General features: G+C 37.6%; 1 protein-coding gene across 1 annotated transcript in view; it reads left to right on the top strand.

Moving 5' to 3' along the window:
- LOC108680576 (cytotoxic granule associated RNA binding protein TIA1) overlaps nucleotides 1-20296 on the top strand; it is a 444699-nt gene that overhangs the window by 399079 nt on the left and 25324 nt on the right. The window contains exon 7 of the mRNA XM_018169449.2: nucleotides 2446-2521. Coding sequence (XP_018024938.2) covers nucleotides 2446-2521 — 76 coding nt within the window. The remainder of the gene's footprint in view (nucleotides 1-2445; nucleotides 2522-20296) is intronic.

Raw genomic sequence — 20296 nt, 5'->3', positions numbered from 1 at the left:
AATATAATGTGCATCAAGATTTTATAATGAGTAGCTTTCACGCAGAGAGTATTGCCGTAACAACATAGTATCGCAAAGCGTTTGAACTTAACAGTTTTGTTTTAATTATGGTTCACCGTTTCATGTCACGTCAGCAAACCTGGGCAAAAGGTTTGCAATGCTACCACTCGCACTGGCGAGTCACAGCCTATGATTAGGGCAAAAGCAAATTTATTTTTTCCTTAATAGTTACTATTTACTTAAAACTATTTATTTAGATTCGGAATATTTTTAATTTTACTAATTCCATTGATTACAAAACTGACTAGTGCGGCAGTAGTAAAGAGAGTGGCACAACAGTGTGCAGAGAACAGTTTATGTGTATTGTCTAATTGATGCGTATTTGGCTTGTGGGTGAGATTGTGTGTTTCTTGCGAGTTGCGTGGATATGTTTGTGTTGTCATGTTTGTGGAATATTGCATCTGGGGTTTATTATGTATGGTTGAGTCTTAATTAATTTTAATGTTAATCCTAAAAATGTATTAGTACTCAGTCGAATACTCAGTGGAGTACTCAGTCAAGTACTCAGTCAAGTACTCAGTCAAGTCAGTCGAGTACTCAGTCAAGTATTCAGTCAAGTAATCAGTCAAGCACTCAGTCAATTAATCAGTCAAGCACTCAGTCAAGTCAGTCGAGTATTCAGTCAAGTACGCAATCAAGTGCTTAATAAACAATCACATCGACGCCTGAACGTTCCTCGAATTAAATACAATATTATTTCCCATGAAGTGATTTACGCGAGATAAATTGTTTCTTTTGGCCGTTTGATCGACTGTAGCGCCAGTTAGTCTCTGAAGGGCGCCTTAATGCGAACAAGTTGCCACTGTAACTTTTGCTCAGCATTCATTTGCATAGTGAATTCCTCCCCTCCGTTGGTCTAATTTACCAATAATTGCGCGAATAAATACTTTCGCTGTCTCGCTGCAGTCTCTTCTGCTCGTAAACAAATGAGCAGCAAGACCGATTTTTCAACTTAAATAGACGCGCACGTTTGGCAATAGTTGATCGACTGAGCATGCAGCTAGACATGGAATAGATGGCCAGAAAGTGACATTAAAATAGCAGCGGTCGAGTGCGTGTAGAGGCGATGATCACAATGATGAATAAAGATTTAAATACCATTGCTGTACTGGCGTGTACTGAGTGTAATGATTGTTATACATGTTAGCGGGGTCGCGATTAAGATTACATGAGGAGGCTTGATGAGTATAAATTGAGAATATTCGATGTTTATGGATGAAAAATCAAGTGCCCCTTATTATACAAGCTGAAAATAAGATATTGTTAAATTCATTTTAATGTTGAATTTTGTTCCCATAATTTTATATTGAAATCGGAGAAACTACATTCGTATTATTATATTTTTTGTTTGATATCATTGCTGATACTTCAACCTTTTCATCTGAATCACACAATACTCTACTTCCAATACTACTTTCAACAATATCTTTTACGAGTACCAATTTTATCTCTAATTTGTTTTGCTAAAAACAATGTTTTCATTTCATATTTTTCGTGAACTTTACTTCTTTGAATCAACATTTATTTCGAATATGAAGCTCGCTCTATACACGCCTACACTCCTCTGTTTCTCTTTCTCTCGTCACTGAAACAAGTTTCCTCGCAAAAAGTGATAAAAATCTGGGAATTTAAAACTGCTATACTTATTTTTTTGTGTACGCGAGCCGGGATATTAGAGGCATTAGAACACAACCTATTGAATGTCTGATATTTCTCAAGGACCACGTACGACGCGTCTTCTTTAGTCATCCAAGGAAATCGCTTCACTTGACAATTCAAAACAATTAAAAGAATAAATAGTACTTTGTTGCGTCAATTCAGCAACGAGAATCCTCATTTTTCTAAGTCTTATTTGCAGAAAATACTGGAATTTTTTATTTCCCCTCAAATTAAATATTTTAAATCATTTTTTTAAGCTTGCGTTCAAATTGGGATTTATTGTTATTCTAATTACATAATCTGAGAATGCGGATTAAATTTAAATTAAAAATATATGTTAAAATTTTATAAAATTATAGAGCTTGCATTCTGTCTGAGAAACTTCTTTATGAGGTATCAAAAATTTAATTTTGAGTCTTGCTAATATTGTAAAATCGCCAATTTTCCCACCAGTTGGTCAAAAAATCTTTCATTTTTACACATTCCTTTTTTTCGTGTTGTTTAAAAATTGTGATATTTTTATTAATAGTTTCTTCGCTGTCTTTTCTGTCCTTCACAATTCTTGACTAATAATAAATAACTTTTGTTGCAGTGACTGCCTTCACTGTTTTTTCTGTCCTTCGCAATTCTTGACTAATAATAAATTGTCTTTGTTGCAGTGACTGCCTTCACTGTTTTTTCTGTCCTTCACAATTCTTAACTAATAATAAATTGTCTTTGTTGCAGTGACTGCCGGGTCGTGCGGGATCCCCACACACTCAAATCCAAAGGCTATGGCTTCGTGTCGTTCATTAAGAAGGCGGTGAGTACCGAAACGAGCGACTTACGAGTCACTAATGAGTCTCTGACGAGTAATGAGATCTGCGCGCCTGATTAGAAGTATACAACTTGCAAAAAACTCCATGGACTTGAACACAACTTCGTGGTATGTCTCTCAGATCACGGTGTTAATTTCGAGAACATTTCTGGATCTCCCAGCGTGAATGATAACAAAAATATGGACATAAAATATTTATGGTCATTTTTAAAGCTCATGTAAAGCATATTTCAGAATAATTTCACCCGTAAAAGGGTTAAGAAATAAAATAATTATCAAAACAAATCATCATTTCTCTTTAATTGCCACTGATGAATTTTAGAATAGTGGAGAAATAGCATTATTAAAACATCTAGTGACAGCGCTTTAAATTTTCGCCAATCAATTTTGAAATAGGGAATTATAACAGATATACTTTAATATTAATGAACATTATTTTACCATCTTGAAGAACATTCTACTTTATTTTTTACGAGGTGAAATTATCCCCTTTTAATCAAATTAATAACTTGTCAATCTTCTATAGCGTGACTCATGAATCCAACTCTTTATAAATTCTTAACCTGAATTGTACAAAATTCTTCGGCATGATAAAAGTTTCGAAAATATATGATTCGATCTTGATTTAGTTCGGAAAAATTTTTTGCTAATATATATAAAAAAAACATATTTATTAATTTATAAACTTGAAGAACTGGAGTTGAATTTATTTCGCTGGTTTGGTCGTATTTAGTGCAATCTTTGAACAGCTTGAAGTTACAAAGCGTATTTGTGAGGCGTCGCATCTGTCGCCAATAAATCAGAGGACCTGCAAGCAGCTGGCCTCCTCGCGGCGCCATAACTTTAGCCACTATTTAACAAGACACGTAATAGAACATTAATAAATTCCCTCGCCAAAGTTAGTGCAGAAAAAATAAAGTTGAACCCTCGAAGAAGTTTGCGGTGCGTGTGTTCGTCGGTACGAGAGGCGCGCCAGCTTCTGCACTCTCTGCTAACTCCACGGATTCACTCGCCCTCTCTCGCCCCGCGGCGTAAAAACTTCAACTCACTGCAATATGAAACAAAAATTCCGTAAAAATAAAGGGTAGCGCTGCAAAAATACTGGCTCAGCTCGGGAGCATTGCCGCGTGCCATGATTAAAAAGTAGGCGCAGTGCATCCATGCGCAGCTCTTCAAAAATTACTGCAATCTTCTGCTCACAAGCGCACGTCATTTTCTCACCATCGCCGTTCATCGTCAGGAAATTAACAATCTTTAGACGCAGCTCATTGATCAGTGAAATCCAAAAAATCTAAAAACAGCAGCTTTACATCTGTAGTACTATGAAAATAACAGCTCTGCATCAGTTATACCAGGAATGAAGCAGCTGTGAGTCAGTTTACTATAGGTAAATAGCATGCTGACTTGCATCACTGCTAGGAAAATGGCAGCTCTACATCATTTTTATAATAAAAAAATCAGCTCTGCATCAGTTGCGTTCATTCTTTATAAGTTTTCGTTCTTTATCTCCGGTGCTTTATTTATGAATATGTTCTGATTCTTCACTATTCCTCATGATTAATATAGGTATGTACTTTACCGCACAGAATAAATTTGTCCCATTAATCGTAAATTTCATGAGTAATTTTATTATATATTACCTGTAAACACATACAAATCTCATAAGCGTATCGTTTGGAATTCGGATACAAACCAAATTATTTTGTTAATAATATTGTAGATATTGCAAATTACCTACGTATTATGCATGTTTGGTCGTTCCGAATAATATATTTTAATTTCATGTTAATTGCTCGCTTTGCATTGCGATGGCTACAATTACAAAGCAAAGTTTATATTCACTGCCCGTAATTGATTCCACTCTGTCTCTCGCTGTCTCTCTGAGAGCGGAAAACTCGCTGGCTTTAGAGTGTTATGAATTTGTGAGTGAACTTATCATGCATTTTTTTATTTTAGATTGATTCATTTACCGGAGCAACAAATTAGACTCGCTTGCAATCCTTTGACTTCAATTGAGTCTCATATGAAAGTTGCAATCAACACAGAAGCTTGAGGCGAGTCGTTGTGCATATGGAAACGCTTCAACTTTTAATATGATTTCCGTCATACGTTTGCTGCTGATGGAAAGCTGCTACAAATCAGACATATCTGTCACTGCACGATTAATACTTTGTGGGCTTTGATATAAATGATGGCACTGACTACGATACCGCTTCACCCCAACCCCTCGCAACCAAAGAGCGTTAGGGTCGCTTTACGTGTGTGTCGGTACTGAAGTTATTCGAAATGCACGCTGCTTTTAATGTGTCCAGAATTTTACCACGGATTTAGAAATTTTTTTGAATATCGAAGATTAGAATTTCATTTCAAGTATTTTTCTAACATTGTTGAGCGAAATTTTGTTCTGAGATTGTATATTTTAGTTTTTGAACCAGGAATTCTTTTGTTATTAGCTTATGTACCAAAAAAATTAAAAATGTCCATAAGCACATATGCGTTAGCGCAACTTTCATTCTTTCCTTCATATTATTGACCTTATTCCAATTTTATAAAAATTTTATATGTGGGATTGACTCTTTCTTTACCGATGAATTTTGTAAACATTTGATTTTAGTTCGACTCTGGAATTGGTGTCTCGGGCAATGCCGACTTACTGTGATGTTAGAAGTGTCTGGCAGCATTACTACGATGTAGTCGCTTACTCGGCCTTGTGTCGAGGAGTTTCGATAATGTGGAGGTCCGTATGTTCTGCTTAGAGCCTACCCGAAGAAATTGGTCGTCTCACTCTACACTGATAACGACAAATTATTCCCTCGAATAGCTAGTGGCGTCTTTTTTCAAGATTTGTGCTCATCTACATCTCCCTATCATTTTACACTGCGCCATCGAATCCGTTTTCTCAAGATAGAAATACGGCACTCTGCTGCCAATCGGATGTAGTGCATTAGAGTTCTAGAATACTCTGGAAAATTCTCTGTTCTTCTAAAGCTTTTCTGTTCAGTGCACTTCGGCTGATGTCTGATATAAAAAAAAACTGTGGTTTACGCGTGCGTTTAAGACTTTTCCCCACGATGCTTTTACGTTAGCTTTATTTTATGTGATTCTCTAAACATTTGAATAAGTTAAATTGTAGCACCGCACCGTCGTTACAAGTTTCCTAGGAAAAACAATAACACGAATATCTTATTTGCATGTTGTAATAAATAATATCAATTTTATTGCGGCTAACTACCGCGCTAATCAGGATAAAAATGTTCTATATTTGGAGTTCGTACTTTTTACTCTCAGTTTTCAGCTCATGCATACAAGCGTGGGAGTCAAAATTAATCTTAGATGCAGTTTGGTGTTTTTCGTAAATTAATTTATCCATCTCTTAAGTAGTATTTATCCATCTCTTCATTAATTTATTCATTTGTTTACAAGTATCCGTCAATTTAAAGAATATTGCGAATACATTAATACGCTCACATTCACATATTTCAGTCATTAGGAGAGAAGATTAAGAAAAACTTGGTTCAGCTTATGAAAAAATATTTTTGATGGGGATATGAATGTGGTGCGAAAATTTTTTGCTGAAAAATCATTTACTTCGTTATCATTTTTATTCATATAACACCAAAATGAAGACTTCATTTGAAAAACCGTCTGACATTCAAGGATTTTCTTATTTGTATAGATTAAATAATACATCCGTTTGAAACATTCTAGGCTTTAGTGCTTTAAGAAAATTTCTTCAGTTCCGCGGCGTTCGATACAACAGAAACCAATCTGGCCGTTGGTTGAATAGAACACAAGACAGATAGAGCTTCGAGTACTCTTTCTTGATCGGCCGGCTAGTTGAATAGAACACAAGACAGTTAGAGCATCGAGTACTCTTTCTTGACCGGGAGGCTAGTTGAATGGAACACAAGACAGTTAGAGCATCGAGTACTCTTTCTTGATCGGGAGGCTAGTTGAATGGAACACAAGACAGTTAGAGCATCGAGTACTCTTTCTTGACCGGGAGGCTAGTTGAATGGAACACAAGACAGTTAGAGCATCGAGTACTCTTTCTTGATCGGGAGGCTAGTTGAATGGAACACAAGACAGTTAGAGCATCGAGTACTCTTTCTTGATCGGGCAGCTCGGAGCGCGTAATGCCCCTGCCGTCTATAATGGCGAGACTTGACCAGGTTTCCAGGGCCTCGGAAACAAGCAACAGCCAAGTAACACTCCTTCCTTATTGAATTTTGCCGGCCTGTGACCACATTAGTCGGACCATTATTTTTGTTTATTCTCTCGTAGCAGTCCTCGTTGCGTGCTAAAAGATCTGCTCTGGCTCAGGCATACTGCCAGTCTTCGGCTGATCTTCTGCACCGAAATCTTTATTAGTTTTCCGGCTACATAACATCGTTATAAAGCCAAATTTACACCGCATTATTCAGCTGTATATTAGCATTTGTATTCTCTGATTGCTCAAATTGATGATCAACACAGAATTTAAAAAGCTAAATAGAGCTAATACTAATTGGTGTCGGTATCAGTCTACTGTGTAAATTTAGTTGTCAATTATTATTACTCTTTCATTACTGAATTTTCAACTTATGATGAAGCTGGTCTACAAAAACATTTTATAGGAAATATAATAAATACTCATAGCATTTTATTTGCTTATAAATTCGTAGCTTTAAATTCGTTTTCCATCAATTCAAGCAGTAATGCTGACTTATTCGGCGTGCTGTTTCAGAGCTATTAAATTCATTTCAATTTTTTGTATTACAATGCGTGAGTTGTCAAACAGACGTGGAGAGGCCGATGAGAAGTGTATAAATAGTTTAATTCAATGGTGAGACTGAAAAACCAAAACTAGTAATAATGATTATGCTAATCAAAATGCTTACAAATTATGATTTCAATAACATTTTCGCTAATGAATAATTTAATTAACAACATCGAACCTTCCGGAGACAATTCATACGTCGCAAGCACGCGCCTTACAAAAATGAATATCACAAACAGGCAAATGACGTTGAAGCGAAGATCAGTAAAACATTGACAAACTATCTCTTATGAGATGAAATCGCTGACAATCGTTTCGATCTAGAATATATTTTTCATTTCAATGCAATTTCATAAAGCAGCACGGGAGGCAAACACCGAGAGTGTTGACCCTCTATATTGCAATATAAGCATGAAATATCAGCCTGAGATCGACGGAAGCAACGCCAGACTCCATTGTCATCATTTTAGGGCTAGCGTCTGGCGCTTCTTTCCGTAGCTGAAAGCATAGGGGAAAGTCGGCTCTCGTTATGACGTCTTTCGATCAAGTTTCTTTCAAGTGCAACTCCATTGATAATGGAGATCTGTTGTGGAAGCGCGTCCAAGCTTGTGTAAGTGTGATGTAACTGGCCATACGGCAGAGTCTGTGCTCCACCCAATAAACAGTAAACCGACTTTGAGGAGCAGAGCTGCTCTACAACTGGGCCGGCTTCTTGACAAACTGGAATAAAAGGCAAGTCTAAAGCACTGAAAATACTTGCGCAAAAAAACTTCCTTCGTTCTTAGAAGGAAGCTTGGGCGGAAAAGCGAGGGTTTTATGTCAGAAACAAACTTGGACAAGCAGAATGTTCTCACGAGCTTAACAGATTGCATTTTTATTAGATCAACTGGGTAAATTGTGTTTGGTAATTTTGGATTTTCCGATTTCCTGTTATCAGTTAGTCATAATGTGGACTTATGGGATCTCTTTACGGGGTTTACTTTTTTTGCATTTTATAACAGTGAATATGATGAAATTTATTAGAGTATCAATGAAATGACCAAAATTTATCCATATTCAACAGGTCTACCTATATATCATTATATTTATTCGCTTACATCGAGTATTTGCATCGGCTGCTTTATGATAACTAAGAGCATGAATGTCATGTCACATTTCTCACGGTTTGTGCAATGACATTACAGCTTTCATTTGAAGGAAACCTGAATTATACTAAACATAGGAAATATTTCCGGTCACCAAGTCTTCTAAATCCTTGTTAATTACTTCTGAAAGCAAGTGATGAGCGAGTAAATATATTTCTAAAACTGCAACACAAACCGGACAACAGTCTAGTATAATCCTGGAGTGCTGTCTCTAAATATAATGAAAGCCTGACATACGATAATTGTGCTCATCATTTCTTAATTATCTGATGTAATTAGTTAATCCATTCCTGTAAAACTTGCATTGTTATTTGCAAAACCAACATGGAAATCTGATTTATTGAACTTCGAAATGAAAATAACATTAAAGTAATTGTGCACTGAGCAGCAATCTCACTTTTTCCCAAACTTCGGCTTCAGTTTCAGGCATTTCTTTTGACAAGGAACTTCTTTCTAAGAACATTTCACAGAGCGTACAAAAGAGTCCTTGAGCCTATCGTATAATATAGTGACGATGATATTTGTTGTGTGAAAAGATATTTGCTCGTGGCGCGCCAGCTACGTCTGCATCGCAGTTCCCGTTCTCTAGGGAATTGCAGGACATTTCAAAACTGTTTCATGATCAGATAATCTTGCACGGTCGGCCTCGAGCACGACGGCTGATGCACGTCGTCATGCTTCTTCACTAACTATTTCATCTTGCTTGGCAAGCAGCCTCTCGAACCCTGTCTGTCCCAAGAGAAGTTATTATGCAGAACAAATCTGCTTACGACTCAGGGACTTTTGCCTAATCAATGCTAACAGAAGTCAGCTCTGAGTGAGACAGTGCCATCACGACGGCTCCTTCTTACGGACTTCTTGGAAAAACATTTACACGTTTTTGACATCTGAATATTTGTCCATGTGAGATATATCTTTAGAATTTTGTTTTTGTCATTCTGTCCCTCTATATTTTATTTTATTATGATTCGAGTTTACGCTGACGCATATGATCTTAGCCTTGAAACTCGTTAGAAAATAAGAAAATCTACGAGAAAAACTTGCATCCTATTTCTATTGATGATTTCTTCTCATGTTGTTGAAGAAGTTGCGAAGTTGAACCTCATATTAAAGCATTGAATATATGCTCGTGGTTTTTGAACACAGTTAAATTCGCCGAGACACGAATAAAGCTTATCGTTTGTTCATGCGAAATTGTTTAACGATTTAGGAAAGGGTCTAAAGGGTCTAGTTCATCTCTTTGCTCAGTAAAATACTGCCTCATGGAAATCACTGTGAACGATTCCAGTTGCGGGAGCCTAGAGAACCTTCCCTCCTCTGCGACACTAAGTCATGATTGGCTCAAAAGATTCCCCTTTGTCCGTATTTATTATGCACGAGAATGGGACATCCTGAGCAATACTAATAAATAACAGCTAACACAGAACAAATTGCCGGGAAATTGAGAGAGCCACGCGCTACAGTACGCAGTTCTACAGTTTTCGTGTCACCTCCTCAAGAAATTTTGCTTGAGAGCCGCCGCTGTGTTCAAATCCAAATGTTCGATAATTTTTACCATGATCTGGAATATGATACACATCATCAGACTATTAATAAATTTTAGCTTCTACTTTTGTGGTGTGCCATCTGAAGTCATTAAATGTTTGGATTAATATGATTCGGAAGCCGTTCACTTTTACTTTAAAAGCTTTTCGGGAACGAAACCATGATGTGAAATATGAATATTCTTAATATTTTATTGTAAAATCAACTTGTACGTTCAAATTAAAGATAACTTTCTTTATTTGTTGTTACAAAGTTGTTTTATTCGCTTGCCTGACGACTGGGTTTTTTATCATCTTTTTTTTTTCCCGCCGTTGATTAATCAAAGGGACTTAAATGCGGTGGCGATCGCCGTCCTCGAGGACAATCAACAAAATAGATTGTGACTCTCAATCCCTCGGATGGATTGCCCTCGAGCAACTCGACGGATCGATCACATTTTAATAAATCTGAATGGTATCGGCAGATTGCCCATGTCCAGCTGCTCTGTCAACACACGACACCGTGGAGTCGAATTTTCGTTCTCGTTATCTTTTCTGTTTCGTTGAAATTCCGAACTTAACTGAAACATCCAACCTGATGTTCGAAAAGATTTATCTGTCTTTTTCATACCTCACTCTGAATTGTCGTGTCTCAATATACGAGTATATACGTCATGTACCGGCTTGAGAATTTCCTTCACTTCTATATATCTCTATAAAATATAAATTTATTAATATTAAAAATATGATCGCACTTTTGTATTTGCATTTTTAGAATTTCTGGATCATCTATCTAATAAACAGTACAATTAAACATCACGATAAAACCATGCAATTGGTCAGACATGTTTTAACATGATTTTCAGTTCACTAACAACCAAACACGGTTGAACACAAGTAACTACAAAGTGCACTCGATCCTTCAAACACGGTGAATTTCTAAGGCATTAAATGTCAGCTTCTTTAGAAAAATTACGGATTTCCGCTGCCTGATCCCACATCTACATGTCCTCTGCTGCATAATTCTGAATAACGAGTGCCAGCGCGTCAGCATTGCAGTGATGGACGATGACCAGCCACGCCAGACATGCCGCTGTTGTTACTTCACAGTATTGCTCCTTCAATTAAATTTTGGTCGATTTCTATATCTTGACGACTATTTGAATTAGCGCTTACCCGCCTCGAAGGTCCAAACTTCATTCACGAAAATGTTCAGCGCAGTTTGATTTGCTTACGCATTTGTTGCAAAGTATTTTAATCAATGTTAATCGCGTGCAATCATTCGTAGGAAATATTAATACAACTTGTTATTTAGTCACGGTTTAACTCCAAAATGTTGGTTAGGAACCTTTAGTTCATTTGCCTGTATTGAATGCAAATAAAGTGTGCAGCCGTCATGAGTAGAAAATTCAAAATACAAACACTTTCTTCCATCGACTATTTGTCAGCAAAAAAATGATTCAATAAAAGGCATATGAACAAGTTTATTCTTTATTTTAATTTGACGTTTTGATGAAGAGCGTTCGTGTTTCCCGCTAGCATGCGATGGCTTCCCTCACATAAGCTTCCTCCAGCCTCTATCGTCAAGTGCCCTCGGAGGGAAGCTTGTTTATGCAGGAATACCGCGATAAATCGCGGCTTTCTTCTTGGTATGCATGATGTGGACGTTAGGATGATCTTGCTTCTCAACATCAGATGGCCAAATATCTTCATTTGCTTTGGATGCGATTAGCATTTCTACCCTCCCGTCCTGTTGCTGCGTTCTCCTCAGCCATGTCCACGCTCACTACACCGACGTAAACAGATCGGCGAGGCTGTGGCAGAAATTTGGATGCAACGTCACGAAATGAATCAAAGAGAATCTTCTATATACAAGATGCATTTCATTGGAAGTATAACTCATAAGCAGCAAAAAACACGGAAGCATTAACAAAATTTTTGTTTTTATTCGTACGAAAGTGTATGGTAACGTCGAAGGTGCCAGATAAGTGTCAACTTATTTGATTGCATATAGTAGAAGAGAAGGAAATTCCAATAAATAGATCCGGAATTGAGACTACCCCAAGTGATCGCCCTCGGTAGCCCCATATTTGTTGCCCCAAAATAAATATTATATGTCGAGTCTGGTAGCAATTGTCTTGTAGCAAACCCTGGAAATTGTTGCAAGACTTGTCAGAACAACAACATATCTTTGCTTAAAGCATATTAAATATTACATTACAACGCGTGAATAGGTTATTTATGCCGATTAGAAAATAATAGTTTAAATAATCGTAACTATTTGCGGACTATAAATGCATAACGATGCTGAAAATGCAATTATTCTCTTCTCAAAAATGAACAAATTATTATTGTCAACGTAGATACAGCTCATTCCGTTACACGCATTCCGTCATTCATTAGGAGTAATGCATATCACAAACATCGCTGGTCGATGAAGCGTTATTATTTTCAATTCAAAATTCAATCCTCTCAACTCGTCGCGCCACGTAGAAGAGAAGACGTGGTTTTTGCGCCAGCGATCCAATCCAACCACACTCAATATCAAACATCTTCCAAAAAGCTAATCATGCATCCAGCTCTTATGTTTGTCTCCTGCTGTCATTCCATTTCTTCTTCCTGTTTCTGGCCACTCTGTGCTACCTCTGGTTTTTCCTCTAGCAGCACCACACACACACATGCACAGAATCAGCGACCAACGTCGCCAAGAAGCCTAGCGGAGCTGCAGCGCTCTGTACCTGATCGCAATTTAAGATTATCCTCACCATGAATATGCATGAGGGACTGCGACGCTACCAGGCAACATCTGACCCTTCGCGGGGATTGCTCTTCTTCCTCCCCTCTTCCCCAGATACATCTGATGTAGCCCCAACAAATTGATATGAGGAAGGGTTCCTTATGATACCTAATAATTATTTTTGCGTGGCCGTTATTATTATTATTTTTTAACTTCGAATTCAGCCGTTTTGTTCAATGTTTCACAGAAAATAGCGGAATTATTTTTTAAAATACACGAGTTAATTTTCTATATAATGCATCTTTCTAAGGATCAAGAAAAATACCGTTGTGTGACTCAGGCTGGCATAAACGTTACGATAATTTAAATTATAAATAGCTGCGTATTAGCTGCCTAACAGCTTCGCATATTTTTCAGTTTTGAAATAATTAAAAAGCTTTGTTTAATGCATTTGTTAATTTTACACCACAAATAGTATCAGACCTATACTTCATTAAAATGCTCGAACGAGATAAGTCATCAGCATTAGTTATGCGTCAGCAATTTTCAGGTATTTTCATGACGTGGTATGATTCGGAATAAATTTTATCATGCCAATACATTTTGAGCGTTGTTGTCAGTTTTATTCTAGTCCAGGATCCACGTCGAACATTTAGACGCATACTCGCAGAATTAAAAGTTTCAACTTTTTATGACTGAAAAGTACTTTTCCCAAAGATACCATGAAATTTGTAATACACTGAGTCTAACAAAGTCTGGAAACCATGCAAAGTTTTATTTCTCTAATTAGTAAATGTTTTCGAATTTGTTACTCGTTATGCGCTGAGACTTAGAGGAAGAAAGTTGTTGTTCATTGAACATTTCTGAATACGATGCGATTTCTGGCAATCGACGTCGGAACGACGCTGTTACGCAAGGGATATCGCGCTACTGCACGCCGCGCGTGGGTGAGATGGGCTCACTCCCACCCAACCAATGACGCTGCTTAAGCCACTTTTGAACTGCATTTTACGGATTATTTCTTGAATCATGTCCCCGATTGCCCATCTTATTTTTCCGACGTTTCAGGATGCGGCTTTGTAGACAGCAGAGTTCTTGGTGCCTCGTTTGCAACGAGGCAAGATCTTAGTTCACCAGCCGTATAAGATTTTAGTTCGTCATTGCACCACAGAAAATTATTCGTAGAACATCAACTCATTCTGATAAAATATACTGTTGATCGTGAATTCTAACAAGTTATTCGTAACTCAGTATCCTTTGATTTGTAGAATTATTAGATTAAAATTTAACCAATTGCAGGAAAGTTCCTAATAGAGGAAGTCCTAACTGATATTTTAAGATGAAACATCTTGGCGTAAAATCGAAACATAAATTTTTCCGTTTATGTGATATAGATCTATAATAGTGAGTTCGCCCTCACAGCATTGATGACGAAACATCACTTTTTGTGTGTGTGTGATATTAATCTAAAATATTGAGTTAGCCCTCAGAGCATTGATGGTCGGCATAGGTGATAGCTTGCGTTGTGTAGCTTCAAATTGTTGTGGCGGGGTGGAGACGATGGTCCTCCTAAGAGGTCGTTTCGGTAAATCTTCGATCACAAGCAAAGCAAGATAGGGCGCCACACTTCAGCACGGGGCTTACCGCGCAAACGGTCCTGGTATTTCCGTAATGGCCACATCTAAAATGGAGGATTGCCTGGAATTCCTATTTGAAGTGAGCCTAAGAGTTCTAACGAGACCCATGTAACATCGGATAGCTCTAGGATAGATTAGCTTCTGTAAAAAATCTTACATGCGTCTTCACTTGCAAAGGCTGTGGTAATTCTGAAACAACCACAATCTGTGTGAAAAGACCTGCAAATTTTGGTAATATCTTCAATATGGGTTGAGGAAAGGGAATGTTCATGCATACTATTTATATTACATGAATGAAAAATCTGTGCCTGCTGGAAAATGAAACAAATGGCAATTCATTTCCTTACGCATTTGTTATTACGATGGTCGATTGTTTCAGTGCCGCAAATACTCGTCGGGATTATTTTGTCTCTGCGTCCATATCGAAATTGTTCATAAGTCAGAGAGAGTACAGCGGTGACCAGAAGCATTATTTACGGACTTTTTATCCTCATGGCTATCCAATAGACCAGAGGATGGACTTGAGCCTCCTCTTATGGACGAGGGATGGTCGCTACGCACAATCGCTGGAATTGACTTGGAACAGCTCTTGATGGAGAAAAATTCCCGCCACTCTAAGAATATTTTTCAGCTCGTATCGTTTATGGGGCCCACAATACCGGCCTGGTATCGAGAGCGTTCATTGCCAATTATTTGCTCTGTAACTCTACGTGGGGGAAAAGTTTGGGGTAAATGAAAGGTTTTTCGCTGTCGTTGATCGGTAAAACGAGATATTCTTGACAACTAAACTCAGTTCAGCGTGTTAATCCGAACAAATTTAATTAACCTTGTTTTTTACGATGAAATATCTGAATTTCTTTTCCCTAAATGCGATACGTGGAGAGCATAGAAATGGATATAAAAATTATAAAAATTTGTTTCTAAAATAAAAACAGGCATTTTGTTTGCGTCACGAGGGCGTCAACGAAACTGGATGGGGTCGGAAATACTTTTGGTTTATGACATCCTTTTATTTACCATAAATTTTCTTAATTATTTCTATAAATAATGTGGCTATTGACTTTTTTTCTTGTAGTTCAGATATAAAATGAGACGTGTTTGTTCGATAATCTAATTTCATGTGGCAACATATTCTTGTTATTATCAAAAGTTTGCACGAGATTTTTCTTCTACTTGAATTCATTATTTCGTAAATTACGAACATGTATAAAGTCAAAAGTCAAAAGTGATCTATTTTTGTTTGCTCCTCAGCGACGATGGAGCTAAATTACCACTGAAATAAAATCTTGTTGACTGTAAAATTAGTGGTGAAATATCCGAGATAATTTTGCATCTTTTTTGTACCTAGGATTTTGCGATACTCTCTAAATCCACGTTATAAGCAGTAATTTATGTCTGTCAGTTGCCGGTACCTCACTTCACTATCAAGACCACGTACACTATAAAATTAACGAGAATTTCATTATAGAATAGCATGAATGAATATTCGATATAATGATACCGGAAAATCATACACATGAATACTCTTTACAAAGTGACATAAAAATAGTATTTTAGAGAATAAGAATGAAAATTGTTTCGAATTAATATTCTGGAAAATGAGACTGCCAAATGTTGCTAGTCACTCTACCAGCCTCACTCGTTTCCCCCCAATTCATCTCACCAAATTGACACGCCAATATTTCTAGCCAACTAAATTGCATTGTCGGACTCTGCACCTAGAAAGATCTGCGAGCACAGAGCATATATGTGCTCTGAGCATGAACATATTGTGTTCATGTCAGCTCTGGAGTAGTACGCTTTGTGCTCTCTTCAGCTCTGGACGCCTAAACTTTGTGCTCTGTGCTCTACTTCAGCTCTGTGCACCTAAACTTTGTGCTCTGCCTCAGCTCTTGGCACCTAAACTTTGTGCTCTGCTTCAGCTCTGGGCGCCTAAACTTTGTGCTCTGCTTCAGCTGTGGGCACCTCAACTTTGTGCTCTGCTTCAGCTCTGGGCACCTAAACTTTGTGCTCTGCTTTAGCTGTGGGCACCTAAACTTTGTGCTCTGCTTCAGCTCTGGGCACCTCAACTTTGTGCTCTGCTTCAGCTGTAGGCACCTCAACTTCGTGCTCTGCTTCAGCTATGGGCACCTCAACTTTGTGCTCTGCTTCAGCTCTGGGCACCTCAACTTTGTGCTCTGCTTCAGCTGTAGGCACCTCAACTTCGTGCTCTGCTTCAGCTATGGGCACCTCAACTTTGTGCTCTGCTTCAGCTCTGGGCACCTCAACTTTGTGCTCTGCTTCAAGTCTGAAGGCTGTAATCTTTGGTCCCTGCCTCTATTCTGAAGCCCGTGTATCCTCTGCTCTGAAGCCAGCAGGGTGTGTATATATACACATTGCGCTATACACCCTGTATATATACACCCTGCGCTCTGGCTTCAGATCTGCCGTATTGACACTTGGCGTCCTCTAACCTTGCTATTATACAAAAACTTTGTAACATTTCCTTCATTTCATGCACTTAAAAATTCATTATTTATTCAAGAAAATACTTAAGTTATACATAATCTCTGAGCATGAGCATCATGAAATATATAATGCTATACCTTCGTATCTAATTACAAGATATAACATTAATCATTTTTTCCCTATATAGCTGTTGACTATTAACCTCAATCTGAATACGAAAATATGGAACGGTTGTAATAATTTAGCTTAGCAGTAGTTTTCTTCTCCACTCTTCGTCGAGCTGGGAATATTTGAGCGCTTTTCATAATACATTTTTAATTTTCCTTTAAATTTCCTTATGTCATAATTAGCTGTGTGTTAAAAGGATGGAGAATTCAAACGTTCTCTATTTTTCACGCCAACGAAGCCCCAAAAGCAAAATAAGTATGCGCGAATGGAAATTTATTTCTAAAATGATACGCGATGCCTTCGAGCCAAATTAAGACACTAATTGAATTTAGAAATTAGAATTAGAACTAATTAGAAACTAACTAGAAACTAATTAGAAAACTAATTGAATTGACACTTCGAGCCTTGGGACACTAATTCTCTAACTGAATTAAAATAGTAATTATTAATTAATAATTACACTAAAATTTTGACATACGCGCGTACCAAATAAGCCCTATACATAGTAGCTCGTCAACAATATTATTTTCAATCGAACACAAATTAAATAATTGGCCGATGACACGAACCTGTTTACGACTCAAATGTTTACAATTTATGTTATTTCCGCTTGCAATTATTGCTGCCCAAGCTTTTATCGTTCTTTTTATTCCTTGAATCTGTCATAATATTGGTAAAGACATAAAAAAATTTGGCTGTGTGCAAATACTCTTTCGAAATCATTGTAAATTTAATTTTTGGAAAGGCTCTCGTTGGTGCACATTTTTTCTGTTTTCTAGAGGGCTTATGCTGATAAATTCATAAATAATTGAAGGATAATTACGTACTAACTTGAAATCAAGATTTCCATTATTTAGGTATGACGCTGCTTAACCGCTACCGATCAGTTTATTTTAAGTAGGAATTTGAAAAAATTTCGATGTTTCAAATAATGAAATTATATTACCCTCTTCACCGACGATTCTACAAACATAATAATTGAACAAGTATCTGGAATATTTTATAAGTTTATTGACGATTTCTACGCCTCATATGTCCGAAGTATCTGCATAATCATCATATTATTATCATCAATTAACATTTCATGTTAACTCCATAAAACTTTTGATGCCGAAACTAACTTATTCAAATTTGAAAACAGTACATTAAATCTAGTGAGATGCATGATATAAAATTAAGAACTCAAATACAACCAATTACCTCGTCAATAATGTCGCTCTTGCAAGCATGCAGTTCAATATTTTCATGGTGCAAAATCACATTTAAAACAGGGTCATTTTTGAAACCTTTTCTAAGAAGCAGCCTGAAGAAAATATCCTGTCGCAACTACAGAAAAACCGGTAAAATTCACAAATAATAATTGTGCCAGTCAAGCAGGGACGGAGAATTGTGACGAGTAAAATGTATCGTCCTTAAATGATGCAGCTTCTGCGCCAGTCTGCGCCGATTTTGCGCCAGTCTGCGTCGATCTTGCGCCGTTGTCTGCCGGCCAACAGCAGCATTTCGCCGCCGCAATAGCTCACTGCGCCGTCTCCACCCAACCTTGCGGGCGAAGAATTTTTTTAAATCATGCCATATAAGAAAGCATCTGCTGCTCCATATGACAGACACGCAGCGTAACACGAGCAAACTGGGACTACTTCATCATATAAGTAAGGGCAACAATAAAAAGGCCCAAAGTATGAACCATAACTGTCGCAGAGTTAAAGTAGAGGCGGAGTAATAAGCCAGGCCATAGTGTGTATGTGTCGAATTTAGAGCTGTCGTACCAGCGAAGGACCGCCCAAGAGCCTCGCAACGCTCGTAACAAGTCTACAATTATCTGAGTTTGGCGCAGGGAATGCCAGTGTTGAAATTGTTCAGTTTTTGTAGGCAGTACAAGACTCGGTTCTGGGCCGTTTGCGAGGGTGCGGTTACACTGCTGCTGGTTTACACCGTCATCCAATGGTTCCCTGGAGAGACCAGCAGCCCGGATTAACTTTGCTCAAGACTCTCCGTGGTCTCATTCCGAGAAAAAACAGCCATTTGCTAACTTTAATATTAGCATGTGTTGTGTTCTTGTGCCGACTTATATTGTTGCGGCTCTGAAAGTGGACTTCTCTTCATATTCCAGCGTTGTCGCATTGCTACGTGAACCCTTGAAGCAGAATTACAGCTTTTGAGTAACTTACTTCGGAAGTTCGGTGTTCTTGCTCAAATTATTGATGCGCAAGCTGCAAGTTACGATGCAGGTGGATGATATTTTGTCTCTCTGCAGAGCTATGAAGTTTTTCCTAATTAGACGGAGGCGCTACCCAGGCAGTCGCAGTAATATTTGAACAAGCAGAGCGCTGCCTGCGCGTGATTAGCATGAGCAACGCGCCCGATGCAAGGCCTGATAAAAGTATGGCATGAAAGTTAGACCCTCCTCGCGCTAAATAATAATCTGTAAAATTCCTGTTCCGCCAAGTCAAGCTCCCCCCATCCAATTTACATTTACACACTTTAATTAAGCCATTGTGCGACGTTTTTATTCCTTAAAGCACGCCCGCGACCAAAAGTTTCCTCATAAAGACGAAATGCTCAGTGGAAGATTCAATTAGATTATTTAAGTCAAGATGCATGACACCAGTTCCTGAAAGTTTCATCACAAAGCGTGTTTTGTGCGGCATCTCTGGTGTTCTTTCTGAAAAAAACGCGGTTTTCAGGCCTCTGAATATCAAGTCTATGCGAAGGCATGTAAGTCTCGGGAAGATCTCCGCCTTGCATCACTCACGACGGGACTTTCTTCTCAAACTTTCTAATCTAAATTCCCATCACACGAACGTCAAGTTTTAATAGTTCCTTCGAATGCTTGAGAACGAGATTTGAGGAATTTGTCAAATGTATGCATTGAAAGTGTGACACCCAACCAGGGGTAAAAGTTCCTTTCTTCTGTATTCACTTGGTCGTTATTTTCATACCACAACGCTTCACTAAATTATTATTTATTATTTCATACCACAACATTTTTTTTCATACCACAACGCTTCACTAAGTTATTATTTATTATTTCATACCACAACAAGTTATTTTCATACCACAACGCTTTTTAAGTTATTATTTATTATTTCATACCACAACAAGTTTATTTTCATACCGCAACGCTTCACTAAGTTATTTATTATTTCATACCACAAGTTATTTTCATACCACAACGCTTCACTAAGTTATTATTTATAATTTCATACCACAACAAGTTTATTTTCATACCGCAACGCTTCACTAAGTTATTTATTATTTCATACCACAACAAATTATTTTCATACCACAACGCTTCACTAAGTTATTCATTATTTCATACCACAACAAATTATTTTCATAC

This window comes from Hyalella azteca, unplaced genomic scaffold, assembly GCF_000764305.2.
Source record: "Hyalella azteca isolate HAZT.00-mixed unplaced genomic scaffold, Hazt_2.0.2 contig12164, whole genome shotgun sequence".
Classification (NCBI taxonomy): Eukaryota; Metazoa; Arthropoda; class Malacostraca; order Amphipoda; family Hyalellidae; genus Hyalella; species Hyalella azteca.
Note: the sequence above shows the minus strand (reverse complement) of the source record. Positions and strands in the feature narration are given on the sequence as shown.